This window comes from Rhinatrema bivittatum, chromosome 7, assembly GCF_901001135.1.
Source record: "Rhinatrema bivittatum chromosome 7, aRhiBiv1.1, whole genome shotgun sequence".
In the NCBI taxonomy this organism is placed as follows: domain Eukaryota; kingdom Metazoa; phylum Chordata; class Amphibia; order Gymnophiona; family Rhinatrematidae; genus Rhinatrema; species Rhinatrema bivittatum.
In genome coordinates this window covers 70370635-70394613 of record NC_042621.1, presented here as the reverse complement: position 1 = coordinate 70394613, position 23979 = coordinate 70370635, and the positions used below count along the sequence as shown (strand labels likewise).

Here is a 23979-nt window from a genome sequence, read left to right as displayed (position 1 = left end):
GGTTTTTCTTTACAGAAGTTTTATTTTGGGGAAAGCTGACATAACTTCAATTCTAATTTGTATTTTTTTTTTTAAATGTTATTTTGCAGTAGCCGTAGACGTATGACGTGTTTGAAGGCTCGTTGTTGTCAGTAGAGGGCTCGGTGGTTAATGGATTAAAGGGCCCCGGTTTACTGCTTGGGTCTTGCTTTCAGCTTCATAGCCTGGGCATGGTGATGGTACTCAGGAATCCATATATATTCCCTTACATATATATGCCAATTACATGACATCTATCTCCAATCAGAATTTGAAATCCGAGTACGTCTAAGCTGGGAGAGCTTTGCTGCTTTTGCAGACTCACAAAGTACTATGTCATGACTATTGCAGCCGTGGAAAAAAAGAAAAAGAGATTTCCATTTCAGCTGAGGTTCAGGAGGAATCTGTTTAATCAAATGATTTAAATAGGCTGATCTGCTTTGTTTTATTTCAATCTGTGTTTCCCATGTAATTGCTTATCACTGTGGCTGTTGCTTTGATCTCACTGCTGTAATGTATATTTCACTTCTGTTTTCTGCCTTCATTGTTTATTGCCCAGAAAGCAGAGAGCAGGTGTTACATCTGCTACTGAGAAACAGGAGGGGAATGTGCTTTGTATTAATACTATGTCAGTATATTCACAAATTGCATATTCTGCAGCCTTTTCTTTACCTTTTATCTCTTTTTTTTTTTTTAAACATCTCTTCAAATTTAAGAGATATTTGTATTTTTTTTTTTGTCAGCAGTCGATTTGTTTTCCACTGTAGTAGCAGAAAGCCCTTTAGTGATATTGAGAGGCTTTGTCCTTATTTCACAGATGCAGCGGGAATTGTTTTTAATCTCCTTTCTGCTTTCCCATTACAGATGGCGATGACGACCCACAACTCTCCTGGGTGGCTTCATCTCCCTCCAGCAAAGATGTTGCATCACCCACTCAGATGATAGGAGACGGGTGTGATCTCGGCATTGGGGAGGAGGAAGGGGGGACTGGCCTGCCGTATCCTTGTCAGTTCTGTGATAAGTCCTTCAGTCGCCTGAGCTACCTGAAAAGGCACGAGCAGATCCACAGTGACAAACTACCTTTCAAATGTACCTACTGTAGTCGGCTTTTTAAGCACAAGAGAAGTAGGGATCGCCATATAAAGCTTCACACAGGGGATAAGAAGTACCACTGTCACGAATGCGAGGCAGCTTTCTCCCGCAGCGACCACCTTAAAATACATTTAAAAACGCACAGCTCCAGCAAGCCATTCAAGTGCACTGTCTGTAAGCGAGGGTTCTCCTCCACCAGCTCGCTGCAGAGTCACATGCAAGCTCATAAAAAGAACAAAGAACATATGGCAAAGTCTGAGAAAGAGGTGAAGAAAGATGACTTCATGTGTGATTACTGTGAAGAGACGTTCAGTCTGACTGAAGAGCTGGAGAAGCACGTAATGACACGCCATCCGCAGCTCTCGGAAAAGGCAGACTTGCAGTGCATCCATTGCCCCGAAGTATTTTCAGATGAGAACTCGCTGCTGTTCCACATTGATCAAGTTCACGCCAACAAGAAGCACAAGTGCCCAATGTGTCCAGAACAGTTTTCTTCTGTGGAAGAAGTCTACTGTCATTTGGATAGCCACAGGCAACCTGATTCCAGCAACCATAGCATCAGCCCCGATCCAGTCTTGGGGAGTATGGCATCCATGAGCAGTGCAACACCAGATTCAAGTGCATCGGTCGAACGAGGGTCTACTCCTGACTCTACCTTAAAGCCATTGAGAGGACAAAGAAAGGTTGGATCGCTGGAAAGGGAGGAAGGCCATAACTGGTCCAAAATTACCTACAGCTGCCCCTTTTGCTCCAAACGTGACTTCAGTAGCCTGGCAGTGCTGGAGATTCATTTGAAGACTATTCATGCAGACAAGCCTCAGCAAAGCCACATGTGCCAGATCTGCCTTGACACTATGCCTACGCTGTACAACTTGAATGAGCACGTGAGGAAGGTACACAAAAACCATGCATATCCCATGATGCAGTTCAACAACATTTCTGCATTTCACTGCAACTATTGTCCTGAGATGTTTGCCGATATCAACAGCCTACAGGAACACATTCGCATCATGCACTGTGGCTCAAATGCTACTGTTCCAGATGGTAACAATGCCTTCTTCTGCAACCAGTGCTCCATGGGCTTTCTGACTGAATCCTCCCTGACAGAGCATATCCAGCAAACTCATTGCAATGTCGGAAACTCCAAACTGGAGTCCCCTGTCATCCAGCCAACACAGTCTTTTATGGAAGTTTACTCCTGCCCGTATTGCACAAACTCCCCCATATTTGGCTCCATTCTGAAGCTTACAAAGCATATTAAAGAAAACCACAAGAACATTCCTCTGGCAAACAACAAGAAGTTAAAAGCAGACCAGAGCCCGGTGTCTTCTGATGTCGAAGTCTCTTCCCCTAAAAGGCAGAGGCTTTCCACTAGCTTAAATTCTGTTTCCAATGGTGAGTACCCTTGTAACCAATGTGATTTAAAGTTCTCAAATTTTGAAACCTTCCAAACGCATTTAAAATCTCACTTGGAGTTGCTTTTGAGAAAACAGTCTTGCCCTCAGTGCAAAGAAGACTTTGATTCCCAGGAGTCCCTCTTGCAGCATCTCACGGTACACTATATGACAACTTCAACCCATTATGTGTGTGAGAGCTGTGACAAGCAGTTTTCTTCAGTGGATGATTTGCAGAAGCATTTATTGGACATGCATACCTTTGTGTTGTACCATTGCACTCTATGCCAAGAGGTTTTTGACTCGAAAGTATCTATCCAAGTGCATCTAGCCGTAAAACACAGCAATGAAAAGAAAATGTACCGCTGTACAGCTTGTAACTGGGATTTCAGAAAGGAGGTGGATCTGCAGATACATGTGAAGCATAGCCACTTGGGTAATCCAGCAAAGTCACATAAATGTATCTTTTGTGGTGAGACCTTCAGCACGGAGGTAGAACTGCAGTGCCATATCACAACCCACAGCAAGAAATACAACTGTAAGTTTTGCAGCAAAGCCTTCCATGCCATAACATTACTGGAGAAACATTTGCGTGAAAAACATTGCGTCTTTGATACCAATGCCCAAAATGGTACGGCTAATGGAGTGACGCCAGCAAATAAAAAGCCAGAAACTACAGATATTCCAAGTGTCTTGATGAAGACCCCGGAGGTGACCAATAGTCACGAAGCTAGTGAGGATGACGTAGACGCTTCGGAGCCCATGTATGGTTGTGATATCTGTGGAGCTGCCTATACCATGGAAGTTCTCTTGCAGAACCACCGCTTGAGGGATCATAATATCAGGCCTGGGGAGGATGACTGCTCACGGAAGAAGGCAGAATTTATCAAAGGCAGTCATAAATGCACCATCTGTTCTAGGACCTTTTTCTCAGAAAGTGGACTTCGAGAGCACACGCAGACCCACCGAGGCCCGGCCAAGCACTATATGTGTCCCATCTGCGGAGAGAGGTTTCCTTCACTTCTCACCCTGACAGAGCATAAAGTCACCCACAGCAAAAGCTTGGACACAGGGACATGCAGAATCTGCAAAATGCCCCTGCAGAGTGAAGAAGAATTCATTGAACACTGCCAAATGCATCCAGACCTCCGAAATTCCCTCACTGGCTTTCGTTGTGTTGTCTGTATGCAAACTGTTACCTCTACTCTGGAGCTGAAAATTCATGGAACGTTCCATATGCAGAAGCTGGCAGGAAACTCTACAACCTCCTCTCCTAACGACCAGGCCTTGCAGAAGATCTATAAGTGCGCTCTATGCTTGAAAGAGTTCCGAAATAAGCAGGACTTGGTGAAACTTGATGTTAATGGCTTACCTTATGGCCTCTGTGCTGGATGCATTAGTAGAAGCAGCAATGGACAGTCCTCAGGCTTGAACCCACAAGAAGTTTGTGAAAGGTCATGTGCAGGTCTGAGGTGCTCAGAATGTAGCGTCAAATTTGAAAGTATTGGAGACCTAGAGAACCATGTTCAGATAGATCACAGGGATCTCACACCAGAAACAAGTGGCCAAAGGAAAGGTACCCAAACATCTCCTGTTCCCAGAGTAAGTACCAGTTAACTTTCTCTTTTCACAGACACCTGTACTATACACGGTCTTAGAAAAATGTAGTAGGGATGTGCATTTGTTTGAAATGAATACAAAAAAATGCAACCAATGAGGCCATTTTCACCGAAAAGGCCGGCCTACAAAAATACCCAAACATTATTATTTTTTTTTATATTCCTGGCATTTATAGCCCTGTGGCCAGCAAAATGTGAACCTAAGGTCTTGGGACTGCTTAGCTGGGCTTCCTCGAGCCATTCCAACCCCCCACTGTCTGTCTAAAAGACTCATCCAGTCCAGCTGGAGTCCACATGGAGCCTGGTTGGAAATGACGCAGGCAGAAGCAGGTGGGCATTGCTCCTGCCCTTATTCACTTAGGACCCAGGAAAGAGGTAAGTGGGGGCTGGAGTGAGAGCCTCCCCTGCCCTGACACATTTAAATGAAGGCCACATTAAGTTTTTTTTGCCCGGGAGTAAGGGGGTTGGAGGTGTCCGAGGAGGGCCCAGCTGAGCAGTCCTGGGCCATGGGTTCACATTTTGCTGGGTGGGAGAGGGTTTCTAGGGCCGTGAGAGACTCATTGTTTTCCTTTTTTAAAATCAGTTTCTTGTTTTTTTTGTTTTTTTTTTACATTTAATGTTTTTTTTTTTTGGCAAATGAACCAAAGTGAAAAAAACCCCCATTAAACAACCTGAAAAATGAAACCCTCCCCCCCCCAAAAAAAGATATTGAAACAAAAAACTAGGAGCTACACATCTCTAACATTTTTTATGAATACGTGCTTTTAGAATCTTGTAATTACTATGAATTATGAACAACTAAATAGAAATTATGAAATGAACTGTAATAGATGTAGAATCTTGATTTCCAGAAGGGCACAGATGAAAGACTTATATTAGCAAGTTTATAGGATGACAGTGAAAATGTTGACGATGACTGCTATTTTATTTAAAGTGACTATTCCTTGGCAGGGAAACTGGGAAAATAGGCTATAGAGGACATAAGTGGGGAAACTTTGAATTCAAAGTAATAAAATACATTCAGCCATATCCTCTGCTCAGCTCCTACTCTCATCTACAAATAATACTAAAGGATAGCTGGATGAATGCTGGGTGAACTGGATATTTCTTTATACTTCAGCGATTACATTTTATCTCCTGTTCACTCCATAATATGTTTTGGAGGGGATTCTTAACCACCGTGAAAGAACTCTGCAATATATTAGAGACATCCTTGCTTGGTTCTTTTTCCTTCCAGTTGAATATATTTTGTGACAGCTATTATGTGATGAACTGGTGAATGCAGAGGTCTTCTACATATATGGCTTAAAATTCTAAGGGCTGGATTTTAAAAAGCCCCGTCACGTGTGTTAGTCCGGGGCTTGCAAAAAGGGGCGGGGCGGGGGGTCAGGGCCAGAGGCTCCAGGCACAGTGGCCCATTTGCTGCTGTGCTTGGTATCGCGTGCCGGCAGTTGGCCGGCGCGCGCAACTTACTTCAGCCCCAGGGCTGAACTAAGTTTTGAAATAGAAGCAAAAGCAAGAAAAAGGTAGGGGGAAAAGGGCGGGGAGATAGGGGAAGGGAAGGTAGATTGGGGGGGTAAGGGAAGTTCCCGCCGAGGTCGATCCGATTTTGGAGCGGCCTGGGAGGGAACGGGGGAAGGCAGCACGTCAACCCCTGATTTTATAACTTGCGCGCACAAATTATAAAATCGGGCATACATGTGTGCATGCACATGTACACCCGCATGTACCTCTTAAAATCTACCCCACATTCTTTTGGAATGGCTTAGATAGAAAACTGAAATCCAGAACCTCCAGGGTAGCATTCTCTGAAATGCTCCCTGTTCCACGCGCAGGTCACCAGAGGCAGGCAGAGCTCCGGAGTCTCAATGCGTGGATGAGACGATGGAGCAAGGAAGAGGGATTCAGTTTTGTTAGGAACTGGGGAACCTTTTGGGGAAAGGGGAGACTTTTCCAAAAGGACGGGCTCCACCTTAACCAAAGTGGAACCAGGCTGCTGGCACGAACTTTTAAAAAGGAGATTAAGCAGCTTTTAAACTAGAACAAGAGCAAAAGCTGACAGTCACTCAGCAGTGCATAGTTCGTAGGAATGTATCTTTGAAGGATACTAATGAAACAGGAGAGTTAGGGTATCCCAACAGAGAGGTTCCAATAAAAGTAAACATAGTCCATGTGCCTATAAGTAAAGAATCACCTGAGCTAAAGAATTGTAAATTATCCCTAGCAACTGAAAATCAGGTTGTTAATATAAACAAAAAACACACTTTGAAATGTCTGTATGCCAATGCCAGAAGTCTAAGAAGTAAGATGGGAGAGTTAGTGTATATAGTAGTAAATGATGAGATTGACATAATTGGCATCACAGAGACTTGGTGGAAGGAGGATAATCAATGGGACAGTGCTATATCAGGGTACAAACTATATCACAATGATAGGGAGGATCAACTTGTGGGGTGTGGCACTTTATGTCCGGGAGGGTATAGGGTCCAACAGGATAAACATCATACAAAAGACTAAATGCTCGGTAGAATCTACATGGTTAAAAATCCCATGTGTGTTGAGTAAGAGTATAGTGATAGGAGTTTACTACTGTCCACCTGGACAAAATGGTGAGATAGCTGATGAAATGCTAAGAGAAATCAGGGAAGCAAACCAATTTTGCAGTGCAATAATAATGGAAGATTTCAATTACCCCAAAATTGACTGGGTAAATGTAACATCAGGACATGTTAGACATAAAGTTCCTGGATGGAATAAGTGACTGCTTCATGGAGCAATTGGTTAAGGAACCAATGAGAGGGAGCTATTTTAGATTTAATTCTTAGTGGAACGCAGGATTTGGTGAGAGAGGTAATGGTGGTGGGGCTACTTGGCAACAGTGATCATAACATGATCAAATTTGAACTAATGACTGGAAAGGGGACAATAAGTAAATCTGCAGCTCTAACACTAAACTTTCAAAAGGGAAACTTTGATGAAATGAGGAAAATAGAAGAAAACTGAAAGGTGCAGCTGCAAAGGTTAAAAGTGTAAAACAGGTGTGGGCATTTTTAAAAAATACAATCCTAGAAGTACAGGCTAGATGTATTCCATGCTTTAAGAAAGGTGGAAGGAAGGCAAAACGATTACCGTCATGGTTAAAAGGTGAGGTGAAAGAGGCTATTTTAGCCAAAAAAACATCCTTCAAAAATTGGAAGAAGGATCCATCTGAAGAAAATAGGATAAAACATAAGCATTGTCAAATTAAGTGTAAAACATTGATAAGACAGGCGAAGAGAGAATTTGAAATGAAGTTGGCCGTAGAGGCAAAAAATATAATACAGTTTTTAAAAATATATCTGAAGCAAAAACCTATGAGGGATTTGGTTGGACTGTTAAATGTTGGTTGGATTGTTAAATGACCGAGGGGTTAAAGGACTCTTAGGGAAGATAACTCCATTGCAGAAAGACTAAATTAATTCTTTGCTTCTTTGTTTTCTAATGAGGATGTTGGGCAGATACCGGTTTTGGAGATGGTTTTCAAAGGTGATAAGTCAGATGAACTGAACCAAATCACTGTGAAACTGGAAGATGTAGAAGGCCAGATTGAAAAACTAAAGAATAGCAAATCACCTGAATCGGATGGTATGCATCCCAGGGTCTGAAGGAACTAAAAAATGAAATTTCAGATCTATTCATTAAAATTTGTAACCTATCATTAAAATCATTTATTGTACCTGAAGACTGGAGGGTGGCCAATGTAACCCCAATATTTAAAAAGGGTTCTAGGAGCATTTCAGGAAACTATAGACCAGTGCCAGGAAAAATAGTGGAAACTATTCTAAAGATCAAAATCACAGAGCATATAGAAAGACATGGTTTAATGGAACACAGTAGGCATGGATTTACCCAAGGGAAGTTTTCCTCACAAATCTGGTTCATTTTTTTGAAGGGGTTAATAAACATGTGGATAAAGGTGAACTGGTATATATAGTGTATTTGGATTTTCAGAAGACATTTGACAAAGTTCCTCATGAGAGGCTTCTAAGAAAACTATGTCCTTTCGTGGATTGCAGACTGGTTAAAAGACAGGAAACAGAGAGTAGGCTTAAATGGTCAGTTTTCTCAGTGGAAAAGGGTAAACAGTGGAGTGCCTCAGGGATCTGTACTTGGACCGGTGCTTTTCAATATATATATAAATGATCTGAAACGGAATACGACAAGTGCGGTAGTCAGATTTGCAGTTGATAAAAACTTATTCAGAGTTGTTAAATCACAAGCGGATTCTGATACATTACAGGAGGACCTTGCAAGACTGAAAGATTGGGCATCCAAATGGCAGATGAAATTTAATGTGGACAAGTGCAAGGTGTTGCATATAGGGAAAAATAATCCATGCTTTGGTTACACGATGTTAGGTTCCATATTAGGAGCTACCGCCCAAGAAAAAGATCTAGGCGTCATAGTGGATAATACATTGAAATCATTAGCTCAGTGTGCTGCGGCAGTCAAAAAAGCAAATAGAATGTTAGGAATTATTAGAAAGGGAATGGTTAATAAAACAGAAAATGTCATAATGCCTCTGTATCCGCTCCATGGTGAGACCACACCTTGAATACTGTGTACAATTCTGGTCGCCGCATCTCAAAAAGATATAGTTGCGATGGGGAAGGTACAGAGAAGGGCAACCAAAATGATAAAGGGAATGGAACAGCTCCCCTATGAGGAAAGATTAAAGAGGTTAGGACTTTTCAGCTTGGAAAAGAGACGGCTGAGGGGGGATATGATAGAGGTCCTTAAGATCATGAGAGGTCTAGAACGGGTTAATGTGAATCAGTTATTTAGTCTTTCAGATAATAGAAAGACTAGGGGGCACTCCATGAAGTTAGCAAGTAGCACATTTTAAAAATAATCAGAAAAAATTCTTTTTCACTCAACGCACAATTAAACTCTGGAATTTGTTTCCAGAGGATGTGGTTAGTGCAGTTAGTGTAGCTGGGTTCAAAAAAGGTTTGGATAAGTTGTTGGAGAAGTCCATTAACTGCTATTAATTAAGATGACTTAGGGAATAACCACTGCTATTACCAGCATCAGTAGCATGGGATAGACTTAGTGTTTGGGTATTTGCCAGGTACTTGTAAACTGGATTGACCACTGTTAGAAACAGGATGCTTGGCTTGATGGACCCTTGGTCTGACCCAGTATGGCAATTTCTTATGTTCTAATGTCACAATTCACCAAACCCCCTTCCTTCCCTCCAAACAAACCATGAACACTCTAGCAAACCATAAGAGTTTAATTCAGATCCATTAATCTATACGGTTTGATAAATAAAATATCATAAGCAGTGTAATGCAGGAAATATGGAAGTGTTCCTTGATTGTCACCATCATAACTGATCTGTGACATCGGAAGCTGCATGCAAGTTATTCCACTTTCATAGTACAGCAGCTCTGCTGAGACAAAATAGTATATTTTAAAGTTGCAAGATAATGTTTCAACCAGTTTGTTAAAAATCACATTTCAAGTACATAAAACCAAAAGTAATTATCATGGATTGGCAAGTGAAATTTTACATTTAACTCAGGATGTACTGCCAATGTAATGATAAAATAAAAGAAAAAAAATAAGATTTTGGTTTACAGACATGCACCTTTCTCTAGTTAGAAATCATGCGGCGCTTATCAATAAACAGGCAGGGGAAAACTGATAGGCTGACACTGCCTACTTGTGAAATTATTTGTGTTTAGAAATAAAAATGCAGGGGAGGGAGTTATAGTCACGCAATGGCGACACCTAGTGGCCCAGTTTAGGGCCTGGCCTTGCAGTGTTAACAGAAGGAGCCCTGCTGCATGGCCCCCAGCTGAGGATGATCACCTCAGTGGCTGAACTAAAGTAAGTTGGGAGAAGCTGTAAAACGGGAAAATTCTAGGATAGTTGATGAATGAAGCACCAGATCCGATTTATGCTAGAACAGGAGGACAGTGCACATTTAGTGAAACGCTTTGAACATGATGGTGTTCATAGTTAACGGAATTGATAGCATTTTTATTACAGGTTATTTCTCTGACTTAGTTTTAGAAAAAAATAACTCCTATAATTTCATTAGAGGATTCTGATGATAGAAGTTTGACACCTTGATAAAATTCTGGCAATCAATTGTAAGTTCCATTGGGAGAGGTTTGCTGGACAACTGAGACCTGTAGTGGTTGCTCATATTAAATAAAACATTAGGTGAGGCTAAGAGTAGAAGGAGCTGAACTTTTTTCTAACCAGCAGTTGTTCTATTCCGGGGTTAAGACTCCCTTCTTGCCCCGACGGTAACCAGCTGCCTTGAACTTGTAACGTTGAGGGGCGGGACCCGGAAGTGGGCCTACAAAATCGGCCTACTTGCGGTGCGCAGCTGATGCCAGCGTGCCGCCAAAGCAGCGCGCGCCTAAGGGGCTCGCAGCTATGCCGGGCTTTGCCTGGCTTCACCTGGATCTCGCCTGGATTTTGCCCGGAACCTGCTTGATTTTGCCTGGACTGCCTTTACTTAAACTCGTTTTGAAAGATTTCTGAAGAATCCCGCCCCAGGTAGGCATTAATTTTTTTAACTCCTTCAGCCTCAGACCCCTCCATAAGTGAAACCTCTTGTAATTACGTGCAATGATAGCCTTTCCACACCACCCACCACCTACTGGTTATATTTCCTGTCTTTTATTGTCTTTAGTGAATAATGCCACACTCCAAAAGGAAGGCCAAGCTAAGGCCTTCCTCTGATGGTGCTATCGTTGAGCCAGGGCAGAGGACGGGGTCGGGATGGTTAGGTACACCCCAAGAATCCCCTGTAGAGCAGACCGCTGTAGGAGAGGGCTCAGAGCGGAACCCGCTTCTCTTCTGGTCGAAGAGACCTCATTGAGCCCAGGGGCGCCGGCAATACCTCTACCACCTGGCAAAGAAGGGGTTTCCCCGTTAGAAGGGCCAGGAAAAGAGCGTGAAGCATTAAGTTCTCCGGAATCATTAGGAGAAGATAATAGAGATATTAAAGAACTGAAATCAATAGAGCTAGAGATTCAAGACCCTACTGGAACATCAGAATTGAGAGTCCTGGGAAGTCCTTATTCAATTCCTAAAGAAGCAAGTACTCCGAAGATAGAAACATCCCCCAAGAAAAAACAACAGGACATTGAAATAGTATTAAAACCTATTAGAACTGTGATGCGGAAACCTGTAAATATAACATTGGAAACTCTTTGGAATTATATTGCTAAATTAGATACCTCAATTGCAAATTTAACTGATGTTGTAATGGAAACTAATAATTCTTTAAAGAAAAATACTTAAATGTTAGAAGACCAACAAAGAGAAATTTGTGAATTAGATAAACGTATTATACAAGTTGAAAAAATTCAGAATCATCAAGTTAAAATAAAAGGGGAGTTTAATGGAAAACTTAGAAAACTCAATGAGATCATTGAACTTAAGAGTTATTAATTTCCCAATTATAAAACAACTGAGTCCTTTGGAATTATTTAAAAACTATTCAGCACAGGTGCTTAATATCCCAGAACAGTGTTCTCCTGTTATTGTAAGAGCTTTTTATCTTGTAATTAGAAAAAGGGAGTCAGAACTAATTCAGATACCACTGGAAGTTAAGGAGGGGGAGAGTTTAGAACAAAAATCATTCAATAAACATTTCTGATCTCTTACAAAAGTCCCAAGAGGACTTAGAAGTAAAAAGTAGAGGGACATTATTGCTTCAATTTGCTTTTATCACAGATAAAGATAATTTCATGAAATTCTTTTTTTGTAGTAGATTAAAGATTTTTATGGGCAGAGAGTATGGATATTCCCCGATTTGGTAAAGTCTATCCACTTCCATAGAAAGAAATTTCTGCTTTTGAGGAAAGAAGTATTAGATAGGGGAGGGTTCTTTTATGCTTAAATACCCCTGTAGATGTGCTATTAAATATGAGGGTAAAAAAATTATTTGTTTACAGTTCCAGATCATCTTAAAAGTCTTTTCGCTGATCAAATACCAGCTATGTAGTAGGTAATGGGGTTGAAATTGCACTATTCCTTATAGAATGTTTACTTGCATTATTTACCGTATTTTGTGCTCCATAAGATGCACTTTTTTCCCCCCAAAAGTGGGGGGAAAATGTCTGTGTGTCTTATGGAGCGAATATTAAAAAAACAAAAACAAAAAGCCAACCTAACTACAACCCCCCACCCTCCTGACCCCCCCAAGACTTGCCAAAAGTCCCTGGTGGTCCAGCAGGGGTCCGGGAGTGATCTCCTGCACTTGGGCCATCGGCTGCCAGTATTCAAAATGGCGCCGATAGCCTTTGCCCTTACTATGTCACAGGGGCTACCGGTGCCATTGGTCGGCCCCTGTCACATGGTAAGAGCAATGGACGGACGGCGCTATCTTGTGCTCCTACCATGTGACAGGGGCCGACCAATGGCACCGGTAGCCCCTGTGACATAGTAAGGGCAAAGGCTATCGGCGCCATTTTGAATACTGGCAGCCGACGGCCCGAGTGTTGGAGATCGCTCCCGGACCCCTGTTGGACCACCAGTGACTTTTAGCAAGTCATGGGGGGTTGTTAATTAAATTTAAAGGGTTGGGATGGGGAATGGGGACCAAAAAACATTTTATGCCCTCCCCTAATTTGTTCCATAAGACGCACAGACACCCGGGAACAGAGCCGGTTTAGCACACCATTTTTTTTTTTTTAATTTTCCCACTCTGAATCCTAGGTGCATCTTATGGAGCGAAAAATACGGTAATCGCTCATGATAGTGAGGCTTCACTTTGTTTTTCTTCTGTTTGTTACAGAAACTGATTTGTTTGAATTACTATGAAAGGTTTATATTACAGTTATTAAGTTTTGGATAAATGTAATCAGTTTTCTGTTATTACACAACACAAGATTTTCTTGTAATTGCATTTTTGAAAATTCAATAAACAAAAATTAAAATAAATAAAAAAATTAGTGTTTTTTTTAAAAAAAAATGTGTCATCTCTCGTCTATCTTTTCCTTTAAAAGAAAAGGTAAATAAGGACCAGGAAACCCTCATTCGAAGAGTTAAAAAATGTAAAATCTGCAGAGGCACCGCTTCGGGAACATAGGAGCCAACTTTTGAAAATAATTGGGAGGTGCTGAACATGACACAAATTACAGCACCCCCAGCAAAAAAAGAAAAAAGAGAACAAAATACAATGGGATGGGAGTGTGACGGACCAAGCCTATATATTTAAAAATCCAGAGAGGAGGAGCAGATAATGTGGACATGGGGAAGACTCAGTCTCACCAGCCACTCTTCTCCCCAATCCCAGCTCATCCCCAACCAGTCTCCTCCCTCCTGCTCCATCCCCCACCAACAGCAACCCAGCTGCACCACAATCTCTGCCCCGCCCTCATCTGTCAGCACCGTCCCTTCTCAACCCTGCTTTCTGTCATCCTCCTAATCTCTTCTCCCTCTTCTCCCCATTTGTTCCTCTTTTCCCCCTCTTTGAACTTTCTATTTGGAGGGAGGGGCTTAATAGCTCTCTTCCAGCTCTGCTCTCTACAGCCCCTTTGCCTGCTGGGCTCCCCTTTTCCCACTGATCTGTCTTTCTCCGTTCCCCTCCCAGTTCCTCTTCTCATCCCTCCGCTCCCCCGGTAGGTTCCTCCTCGCCCCTTCCTTATCCCTGTGCAAGGGCTTGGTTCAGCCGTCCCTTCATTGATTCCTAACGCTCATCAACATGTTAGGTTTCCCTTGGGTGGGGCAGGCTCAGTTCACTTTCCAGTTTGTGATTCCTCTTCCTCCTCGGACCTTGGATCACTTCCCCGCTGTGCACTCCCTGAGCCCAGGCACTTTTTTTTTTTTCTGGAACTTTTCCCGCCTCCCCACCCTCTGCGGCAAATTGTCCCCGGCACTCACACACCAGGCCCCAGCCAGTCGCATGCCTGCCCATAAGACGCTCCACCACCTGCATGCCCTGAGCCCTGGCAGCCCAGCAGTCAGCATCTCCCCAGCCGGTGCTGCTTCCTGTCCTCAGTTTGGAAACTTCGGGGGATAAATCTGTCTTACAGGATACAAAACAGGGAAATGTTATATTTATTTGTATTTATTTATTTTATGTGAATTTATTTTATGTGTATTTATTTTTTTTATGTGAATAAAGGGAGCAATGTTCATCCCAGTTCCCCCTCAATTCAAGCCTTAACTCTATCCCTTCACAATACTGGAGCTGCCAATTTTTAAGAGAGATTTTGAGCCTATGATATCGCAAACCCATCGCAACCTCCTCCCTCGTTCCCTATCCTTTCAGTAAAGTACCTTATTTACCCTGGTGACCACAGGGCTAGAAGAGAGGGGCAGATAGCACCCGCCCCCTCCCTTGACCCTGCCCAGTTAGGACAGAAATCTTCACCAAAGTTTGAATAAACAATTTTCCAACCTTTTGGGGCCGATGCAGCACAGTGCGCTCACAAGAGCGCATTGTTTAACCCGCTGTCAGACGCGGGTTCAATAGGCACTAATCCACCCCCTGATGCAATAGGGGGATTAGCGCCTATTGAACCCTCGTCCGATGCGGAGTGAATGAGAGAGCGGTCATCGCATGCAAATGCACGTGAATGAGGCTATTACTCATACGCCCCGCATTAAAAAAAATAAATAAATGTGCGCCTCAGGCGCCCATTTATCGCTCAGATATTAACGCCTGCCTGGAGCGGGCGTTAATAGCTGAGCGCATGTAAAAGAAGTACAGAAAGGCAGAAAAAAAAAACGCTTTTCTGTACTTCTTCAGTTAAACAAAAACAAACAAAAAAATACCTCGGCAGAACGCCGAGTTATTGAAGACCGACGCCAGTAAACTCGGCGTCCATTTTTTTCCGATAAACACGGCGTCCGTTTTTATTACTGGCTGATGGCCGGTTATGAAAGCCGGGTTTACCGGCGTCGGTCTTCAATACCGGCAGCCGCCGCAGGGGTCGCGTCGGCAAGGAGGCGCTGAAGTCGCGCAAGCGACCCTAGCGCCTCCTTCCTCGTGCGACCTCCTAATTTGCCTATTGCATGGCGCCCCCCCCCCTTGCGGGCGCCTTGCGTGCGTTAAGAAAGCGGGCGCTGAAAAGTCAGCGCCCGCTTTCCTGGAAAATTATTGCATGGGCCCCTTTGTGTCTGTAGTTTGGATCTGTCCTGTTTCTCTGCTGGCTCTTGCCTTTTAGTTTCCGTTCCGCCTCTTCATTCCTTTTTTCTTTTAAGCTTTTAGTTTTTAGTCTTCCTTTCCTTTTCCTATCAGTTTTTATTTTTCCTCATTGTGTAAATGTTTCTATCTACCAGCTGCCTCTCCACAACTCATTGCCTCCTCCTAGTCTCCCCCTCCTGAGATTTTCATCTCTTTCCTCACCTCTGCTTGCCTCTGCTCTCGCCCACGATCCCCTCTCTTCTTACAACCTTCTCTTGATTTACCTCCCTTATTATTCCCCCTCCTCTATGACTGCACAGCTCCTTTTCAGTCACCTTCACCTCTCTCTCTCTTCCCTTCACCTAACCCCTCACGCCTGCTCCTCTTATCCCAGCCCATATCCTCTCGTCCAGCTTGCATCCCGTCTTTTCTTGTCTCAGCTGCTGATCCCTTCTTACGGTCCCTGTCCCCTCTCTCTCAGCGCTGACCTCACAGCCTGGGTCGACTCCAATCCCTCGCCCACAGCTCCTCTCCCCGGTTCCTTGCCAGCTCTCTCCTGGCCAGAATTCCTTCTTTCAGTTCTTCTCCAGCCCCTCACAGCAGTTTTTTTTTCTCTCTCTCTCACAGCCAGTATCCCCTTTTTAAAATATTTTCCAGCAGTTCTCTCAACCCTCCTTTATAGCTCCTCTGTCCCTCTTTACCTTTCCCAGATCCTCTATCAGCAGCCCCTCTCTCTCTCCCCCCCACCCCTGCACCCCAGGGAGACTGTCTGTCCTGCACCCCTGCTACTCTCTGGTCTCTCTTCAGCCAATTGGTCAGGCCTACAGCCAATCAACAGACATCAGGGGGGGAGGCAGAAGCAGCAACTGGGAGACAGAGGCGCAGTGCTTCTTCTCCCCTGCAGCCCGTTAGTCGGACATTGCTCAGCCAGCCAGTAGGGTTGCAGTGAGTGGTGGTGGTAGCAGCGGTAAGGAGTCAGAAGCACTGCCTCGCTGCCCTTCCCTACACTGCTGCAGCACGGCGCTTTCAGCTCCCCATTCACAGGAGTGCAGGAGACAATATTGGGGCGCTGCGCCTGTGTTCCTGAGCACTTTCCAGCATGGATTTTGTAGAAAAGGGTACCTGCTGTGTTTCACTATGGCTTTTGTTTACTTACTGCAACACGTTCCACTTCTTACAACCACGGGATGGGGCAAAAAGCAGCTTAGAAGGTGCAATTGTGTGCGTGTGTGTGTGTGTGTGTGTGTGTGTGTGTGTGCGTGTGGCTTTAGATAGGACTGAGGTGCATATGGGGAAACAGAGAACGTTTCTATTCCAAAAGGCCCACCCCTCTTCCAGCGGTGAGGCCCAGATCAGAGCTGAAGGTATGTCCCAGTTTGCTCAGTTACCACAAAACCTTCTGGTATCAATTCAGACTTTAAAATGCCTCCATACAAGGGGGCACAAACACATAGATAAATCTCAGAGCTGTCTGCCTCTGCATGTGTAGGGGTTAGTTGCTTTTGTGAATGAGTCTCTCTGTGTGTTGGGGGTGCATGTGTGTGTCAGGGGGAGGGGTATCCCTCGTATTTGTTGAGGAGGTAGCTGCAAAAGTCACGTTCTTCATCAGCTGCTTCACTCCCCCTGCTCCCCCCATCTATCAGCGATCCACAGCCTCTATCTGCCACCTATAGTAAAGCACTGGAGATGTTTTCAGAGGGTTTCTTGTCTGATCCAATATTGCATTTTATTTAATTTGTCCGAGGTATTCACATTTTCTTCTAGTGAGTCAAATTTGCTGGCTTTCTGTCCCCTCTTTGGAGAGTTATTTTGCACCTAGAGAGACAGACATGGATCCCTTTTCTATAATTCTTTCCAACATTCCATAAGTTGGAAAGAATTAAGTCTAATAATAATGATAATGCTTTCTATTGGCCCTTTTTTTTGGTCTTTTTATGCCTTTTATCCTATGGAGTGTTGGAAAGAGTCATGCAAAAGTCATTCAGGACTCGATGGTGGCCAGCAAGCTCTCCAAGAAAGGGATGGACGGTCAGTGAAGAAAATGGGACTAATATCAGATAAGTGAAGAACTGGATCAGTATTTTCAGAAAACCCACCCTCCCCCTTTGCTTTACTGTGGGAGTCCGAGGCTGTAGAGTGTGGACAGAGCAGAAACAAACGAGGTAGCTGGTGAGGCCCGGCCTCTCACTCAGTCACTTCCTTCTGCACGTTCCTCACCATACACCTACACACACACACACACACACACACACACACACACACACAATGTAGTCCCCTTCCTGCACACACCTCTAACATCCATCTTTTCACACACACACACACCCCGTCCACCCGAATACACACGCACCCATCTCGCATGCTTCTACCCAAACCCACCTATACGTGCTCACACGCACACCCACACACACACACACACACCCCGTCCACCCGAATACACACGCACCCATCTCGCACGCTTCTACCCAAATCCACCCATACGCGCGCACACGCACACCCACACACACACAAACAAAATGTAGTCCCCTTCCTGCACACACCTCTAACATCCATCTTTTCACACACACACACACACCCCATCCACCTGAATACACACACCCATTTCGCACGCTTCTACCCAAACCCACCTATATGTACACACACACACACACAAAATGTAGTTTTCTTCCTGCACACACCTCTAACATCCATCTTTTCACACACACACACACACACACACACACACACACACACACACACAAAATGTAGTCCTCTTCCTGCACACACCTCTAACATCCATCTTTTCACACACACACACACACACACACACACAAAATGTAGTCCTCTTCCTGCACACACCTCTAACATCCCATCTTTTCACACACACACATATGTGTGTCTCTGTTTGTGTGTGTGTGTATGTAGAACACTCTTCCTTGCTTGTTTTTTTATGTTTAAATTTACACCAGAATGTGTTTTGTTGACTGAGCAAATTGGAATACTGCTTTAGTTTTCTGCTGGGCCAAGTTGCTAGAAAGGGGGGGAGGGGATGTGAAATGGAGCCAACATCCCTCACCATCCAGCTGCCTCCCACGAGCCCCACAGCTCCACATGAGACCACAGAAAGAGAAAGAGAGAGAGCCCTCCCTGCTTCCATAAAGGGCAACCTTCCAATCTGCTCTTCCCACCCTCTCTTATCTCATGGTTGCAACGCGTTGCGAGAAGTGGAAAATCATACTGAGGCATAGCATGTACTCAATATGCAATGCAAGAATCCCACCACCACCTTCTACAGAACTCTGTGGTATGAAATCCATCTAACATGAGAACTATTTTTGGGGTTTATGCATATTTTTGAAAACGCACATTTAAACCGAGTTTAATGCACGTGTTCACGAACATTCACGCACTAAGGCCTTAATGCAAGGGTTGGAACGCTTGGCATATTCTGCCTCTACCCTATCTCCCAGGAACAGAAATGTTGCAGGAGGAGGTTGATCAATAGCTTGTTCCAGCCGCTTCTCCCCCCAGCACACACATGCATGCATGCAATGTGTGATTCAAAGTAAGAAGCGGCAAAATCACGATTTGGCGAGTGCCGGCGAAGCGACAGGAGCGAGTTAGGCTGCTCTTGTCCCATGCTGCTTCCTGGGGAATGAGATACGGAGGTGGGAATATGGGTGAGGAATTACTTAAATAGGGAGTGGGGAGGGGACAATTAGGCTATTTTTGGGGGGTGTGGAATACTGAAGGGAGCTGAGAGAATCAACCACTTTGCGGAGAAGCGGACGCAGACAGGCCTCACTTGTTGACCCCTTCAGTACCATATTGGATTTCCTACAGCCAGCACCGACTCACATTTCAGGGGCTAATGCGGAGCGCCGGTACATTACAAGGGCCACTTTTGTTTTAACATGGCCATTTTAATGCAGCAGTATTCCATAGCTCATTAAGGTATCTATGTTCAGTACATTTTGTGTTAAACAGTGGTTTCGTCTGAGCATTAGAATTGAGAGGAAATGGACGTTTATATTTGAAGGAGGCCTTGAGGTGATACGTTCCCCAGTGCAGTCTCTGGTCGTCTCAGGAAGTCCTTTTGAAGCCCTGAGGGCTTATAGTTTAGTAGGGTTTAGGAGAAGGGCATTTGCTGTGGCAGCGTCTGCGCTATGGGACAGGCAGAAATTAGGGAAGAATCTACTTATTTTTTGTTTAGAAAAAAGTAAAAAGTTCTTTATTCCCACCTGAGTGATGGAGATTGAGTGGATGTCATGATTTTCTGACGTGAGGATAGATATGGGGATAGCATTGGGAAGGAAGTAAGGTGATCAAAATGAATGAGGTCAGAGAGAGATGCTAGGCGAGAATTAGAATGATGGTTAATTGTTTTTGTGGTGGTGGGGGGGGGGGGGGCAGGGGAATGATGAGGTGAGGAATGTTTAGGGCTATAGGATGAGTGATGGACTGTTGGCCGTTTCTGGCTGATGAGTTATGAAGTGAAGTGGCCGAGAAGTTAATAATCTATGGAGGCTGGCATTGGTGGAGGGATGGCTTGTAAATGTCAGAGGTTTCCCTAGTTAGTTGTGTATGTTTTTATGTGGATTATGCTACTGTAATGCTCCGCCTACCGTACACCCTGCTGGCAACTCTCCTTACCTTTCTCCGTTCCAACATGGCTGCCAGCAGCGTGCTGCCTTCTGTGCTCCTGACATGACAAGCCAGCCGCTTTTACCCTTGTAGGCCCAGCAGCCAGGACTTCCTGTGGCATCTGCTGATGACATCATCACTCCCCAGGCTTATAAAGAAACTCAGTGCAGCAGACAAATGCCTCAGCAACAGGTCCCATCGCGGATTCCACTTACAAGGTGTTTCCATTGCTTCTGATCCTGCCTCCTGTTTCTGCTTGTCTGCCTGCCTGCTTGCCATGTTCCTGCCTCTCCCTTCCAGACCTTGCCTCCTACTTGCCTTGCCTTGTTTTTTCTTTGCCTCTGGACTGACTTCTGGCTACTGATCCAGCCTGGCCCTTTGACTTTGCTTCACTTGCTGCCTGCCCTGACCTCAGTGTGTTCCTTCATCTCTGCCTAGTCTCTTCCCATCCTGACCATAGCCCACATCACATCAACAGCCACTGGTCGGGATCCAGTCCATTCTCACACAAACCAAGCAGCGTTAATCCAAGAGCTCGCATTTCTGAAGTGTGACAGATTGCTGAGGCCATGAGCTCTGTTGATGTTCCCTCACCTGCAGGGCTTTGCACAAATAATCCAACAGCAGCAGCGCCACCTGGGACACATTACCGGGCTACTGCAAGAAAGACCTTATCTGCCAGATGAATGACTTCCAGACCAGCAGGTCCATGGCCTTGCCTGCCCCTGTGTTACCAACGACCCCTGTATCAGTCACTGCTCCACTAGTAGCTACTCTGCACTTGTCATTAATTCAAATTTGATCATGATATGATCACTATTGCCAAGTGGCCCCACCACCATTACCTCTTTCACCAGATCCTGGTCTCCAATGAGAATTAGATCTAAAATTGCTCCATTTTGTCTATTCCTGATCCAATTGTGCCATAAAACTGTTATTTATTCCATTTAGGAACTTTATCTCTCTAGCATGTCCTGATGTAACATTTACCCAGTTAATATTGGGGTAATTGAAATCTCCCATGATTACTGCACTAGCAATTTGGTTTGCTTCCCTAATTTCTGTTAGCGTTTCACTGTCCATCTCATTATTTTGGCCAGGTGGATGGCAGATACTCCTATTGCTATACTCTTCCCCAACACACAAGGGATTTCTACCCATAAAGATTCAATTGTGCATTTAGTCTCTTGCAGGATCTTTATCCTGTTGGACTATATACCCTCCCAGACATAAAGTACCACATCGCCAAGTTGCTCCTCTCTATCATTTCAATATATTTTGTGCCTTGGTATAGCACTGTCCCATTGGTTATCCTCTTTGTACTATGACTCTGAGATGCCAATTCAGTCTATGTCATCATTCAGCCTGGACGGAGTCGTAAGTTCCACACTTGGAACCCATAGGCAATGGCCCAACACTGACCGACGTGATATCGGAAGAGGATCAACTCCCTGATGAAAGGTCTCAGTGTAGACCTGAAACGTGGCTACGTCGGTGACCCAGCACATCATCAGATAAGTCGGGGTGTTGTATGAGCTCCTGTTGTGAGCCCTAAGAGACTGCCGTTTAAGCCTTCTTGGGTCGCGTCCATCAGCGGCTCTTTATTTTCATACCCTTTATTTGGGATCAGGCTGCGTGGAGTGTTCTTTTTACAATCTTTTGAACATTTGAGTGTACTTGAACACCATCTTTATAGAGTTTCATTTCAAAAATTTTTTCAAAAAAAAGGATATTCATTGTAACACTGTTTTGTACACATACTGCACACACGGGTCGGAGGAGGGATGTTTATGATTACACTTTATAGTCATATTACCCCGGTTGGGGAGTTATGATCTTGTATATGAAACATTCCTTCCCTTCCTTAAAAAATTTTTTCCACATTGAAGTTTTCATTTTTTCATTCGTTTCACGAAGATTGAAGAGTTTTTTGAGAGAGTTGTTATAATTAATATGAAGGTTCTAGTTTTGAGGTTTTGCTTAGCATAGTACGGATCCTTCCATAATCTTACGGGTGCCCATTGATAATTTTTGATCATTCAATGCTATACATTCTAACTCTTACATCTTACTTCTTAGTCATATGGCAAGCATTTCAAAGTTTGTTTTTTTGTTTATATTAACATTCTGCTTTTCAGTTGTCAGGGATAATTTGGAATCTATTAGCTCAGGTGATTCTTTCCTTATAGGTACATGGACTACTTTTCTTATTATTGGAACCTCCCTGTTGGGATGACATAACTCTAATGCGTCATTAGTATCCTTTGAAGATACCTCTCTCCGAACCATGTGCTGCTGAGCGACTGTCGGCCTTCCCCTTTGTTCTAGTTTAAAAGCTGCTCTATCTCCTTAGCGCCAGCAGCCTGGTTCCACCCTGGTTAAGGTGGAGCCCACCCTTTCGGAAAAGACTCCCCCTTCCCCAAAAGGTTTCCCATTTCCTTACAAAACTGAATCCCTCTTCCTTGCAAATTGTCTCATCTACATATTGAGACTCCAGAGCTCTGCCTGCCTCTGGTGACCTGCGTGTGGAACAGGAAGCATTTCAGAGAATGCTACCCTGGAGGTTCTGGATTTAAGCTTTCTATCTAAGAGCCTAAATTTGGCTTCCAGAACCTCCCTCCCACATTTTCCTATGTCGTTGTTGCCCACATGTACCACGACAGCCGGCTCCTCCCCAGCACTGTCTAAAATCCTATCTAGGTGATGCGTGAGATCCACCACCTTCGCACCAGGTAGGCATGTTACCAGGCGATCCTCGCACCCAGCAGCCACGTAGCTATCTACATTCCTAATAATCGAATCACTAGCTATGACAGCCGACCTAACCCTTCCCTCCTGGAAAGTAGTCCTGGGAGACACATCCTCTGTGTGAAAGGACAATGCATCACCTGGAGAGCAGATCCTTGCTACAGGATCATTTCCTGCCGCAACGGGTTTATGTTGTCTGAATAGGAGACCTTCCTCCTCCATGGCAGCACCAGGGCTTCCAGAGTTGGGACTTGGCTACTGTGTCCCTGAAGGTCTCATCTATATACCTCTCTATCTTCCTCAGCTCCTCCAGGTCTGCCACTCTAGCCTCCAGAGATCGGACTCGTTCTCTGAGAGCCAGGAGCTCTTTGCATCGCATGCACACGTATAATTTCTCACCGGTGGGTAAAAAATCATACATGTGACACTCAATGCAAAAGACTGGGAAGCCCCCCTCTTGCTGCCAGACTGCTGCCTTCATCTTAATTTTGTTCAGTTCCTAGTTAAGTTTAGGTTGCTATGGGAGTAGGGGTGTGTCTAATTAACGTCCTTTAAATTTATTAGTGTATTCACTGTTTATTTGGTAGTGACCTACAAGGGGATGATTAAACTCTTGATAAGGCCTGGGACAGTCCTATGTTTAAATTAAAAGGCTGATTATTATTATTTTTTATTTATCTGAAAGTGTCTCTTACCTATAAATCAAAGGTCGAGCTAGGTGTGTGTGGAAGGGAGGTAAATCAAAACATCCAAACTCCTGGCTTCTGCCTGCCTTCTGACTAGCTAATTAATACAGACACACAAACACACTATAGCATATGCCCCAATAGTTTACTTCTTCCCGAAATGTTGTAAGTTCTAAAATTTCCCAAAGCAGTACTTACTGATATTCTTCAGCCACCAGCAAAGGTGATCCTCTCCTCTCAGCGCTCCCTCAAGATCTAATATGATGCTACCAATCAGCTCACAAGAAAGATAATTTGTTCTGTTTGCAGAAAACATAGAATGAGCTAATTCACTTGCTCTCACTCCTTTTTCTAGTACCAACCAGTATTTTTCTCTCTAAGTACTGAAGCAAATCAACCCTCCATCTCTCCGCATCCATAGTGCTTTCTGTGTAATCCCTACTTAAATCATTGATTCTTAGCAGGACTATTAAGAAGATTCTAATGCCCACTACAATTGCAGTAGATCCTCTTACCAAGTTTGAAGTGATTCCACATTTTTAAGGGGCAAGCTCCATTATTTAGTTGATTGGAGAGAGTAAGGTTCAGAGGAAAGAACATGGGAACCAGCATACAAGCTCGGTGCTCCAAGGTTGGTCCAAAAAATGTCACCGCCTTTTACC

General features: G+C 44.1%; 1 protein-coding gene across 4 annotated transcripts in view; it reads left to right on the top strand.

Moving 5' to 3' along the window:
• ZNF423 (zinc finger protein 423) overlaps window positions 1–23979 on the top strand; it is a 706298-nt gene that overhangs the window by 408293 nt on the left and 274026 nt on the right. For all 4 annotated transcript variants that reach the window (XM_029608490.1, XM_029608489.1, XM_029608492.1 and 1 more), the window contains one exon: window positions 883–4106. In XM_029608490.1, coding sequence (XP_029464350.1) covers window positions 883–4106 — 3224 coding nt within the window. The remainder of the gene's footprint in view (window positions 1–882; window positions 4107–23979) is intronic.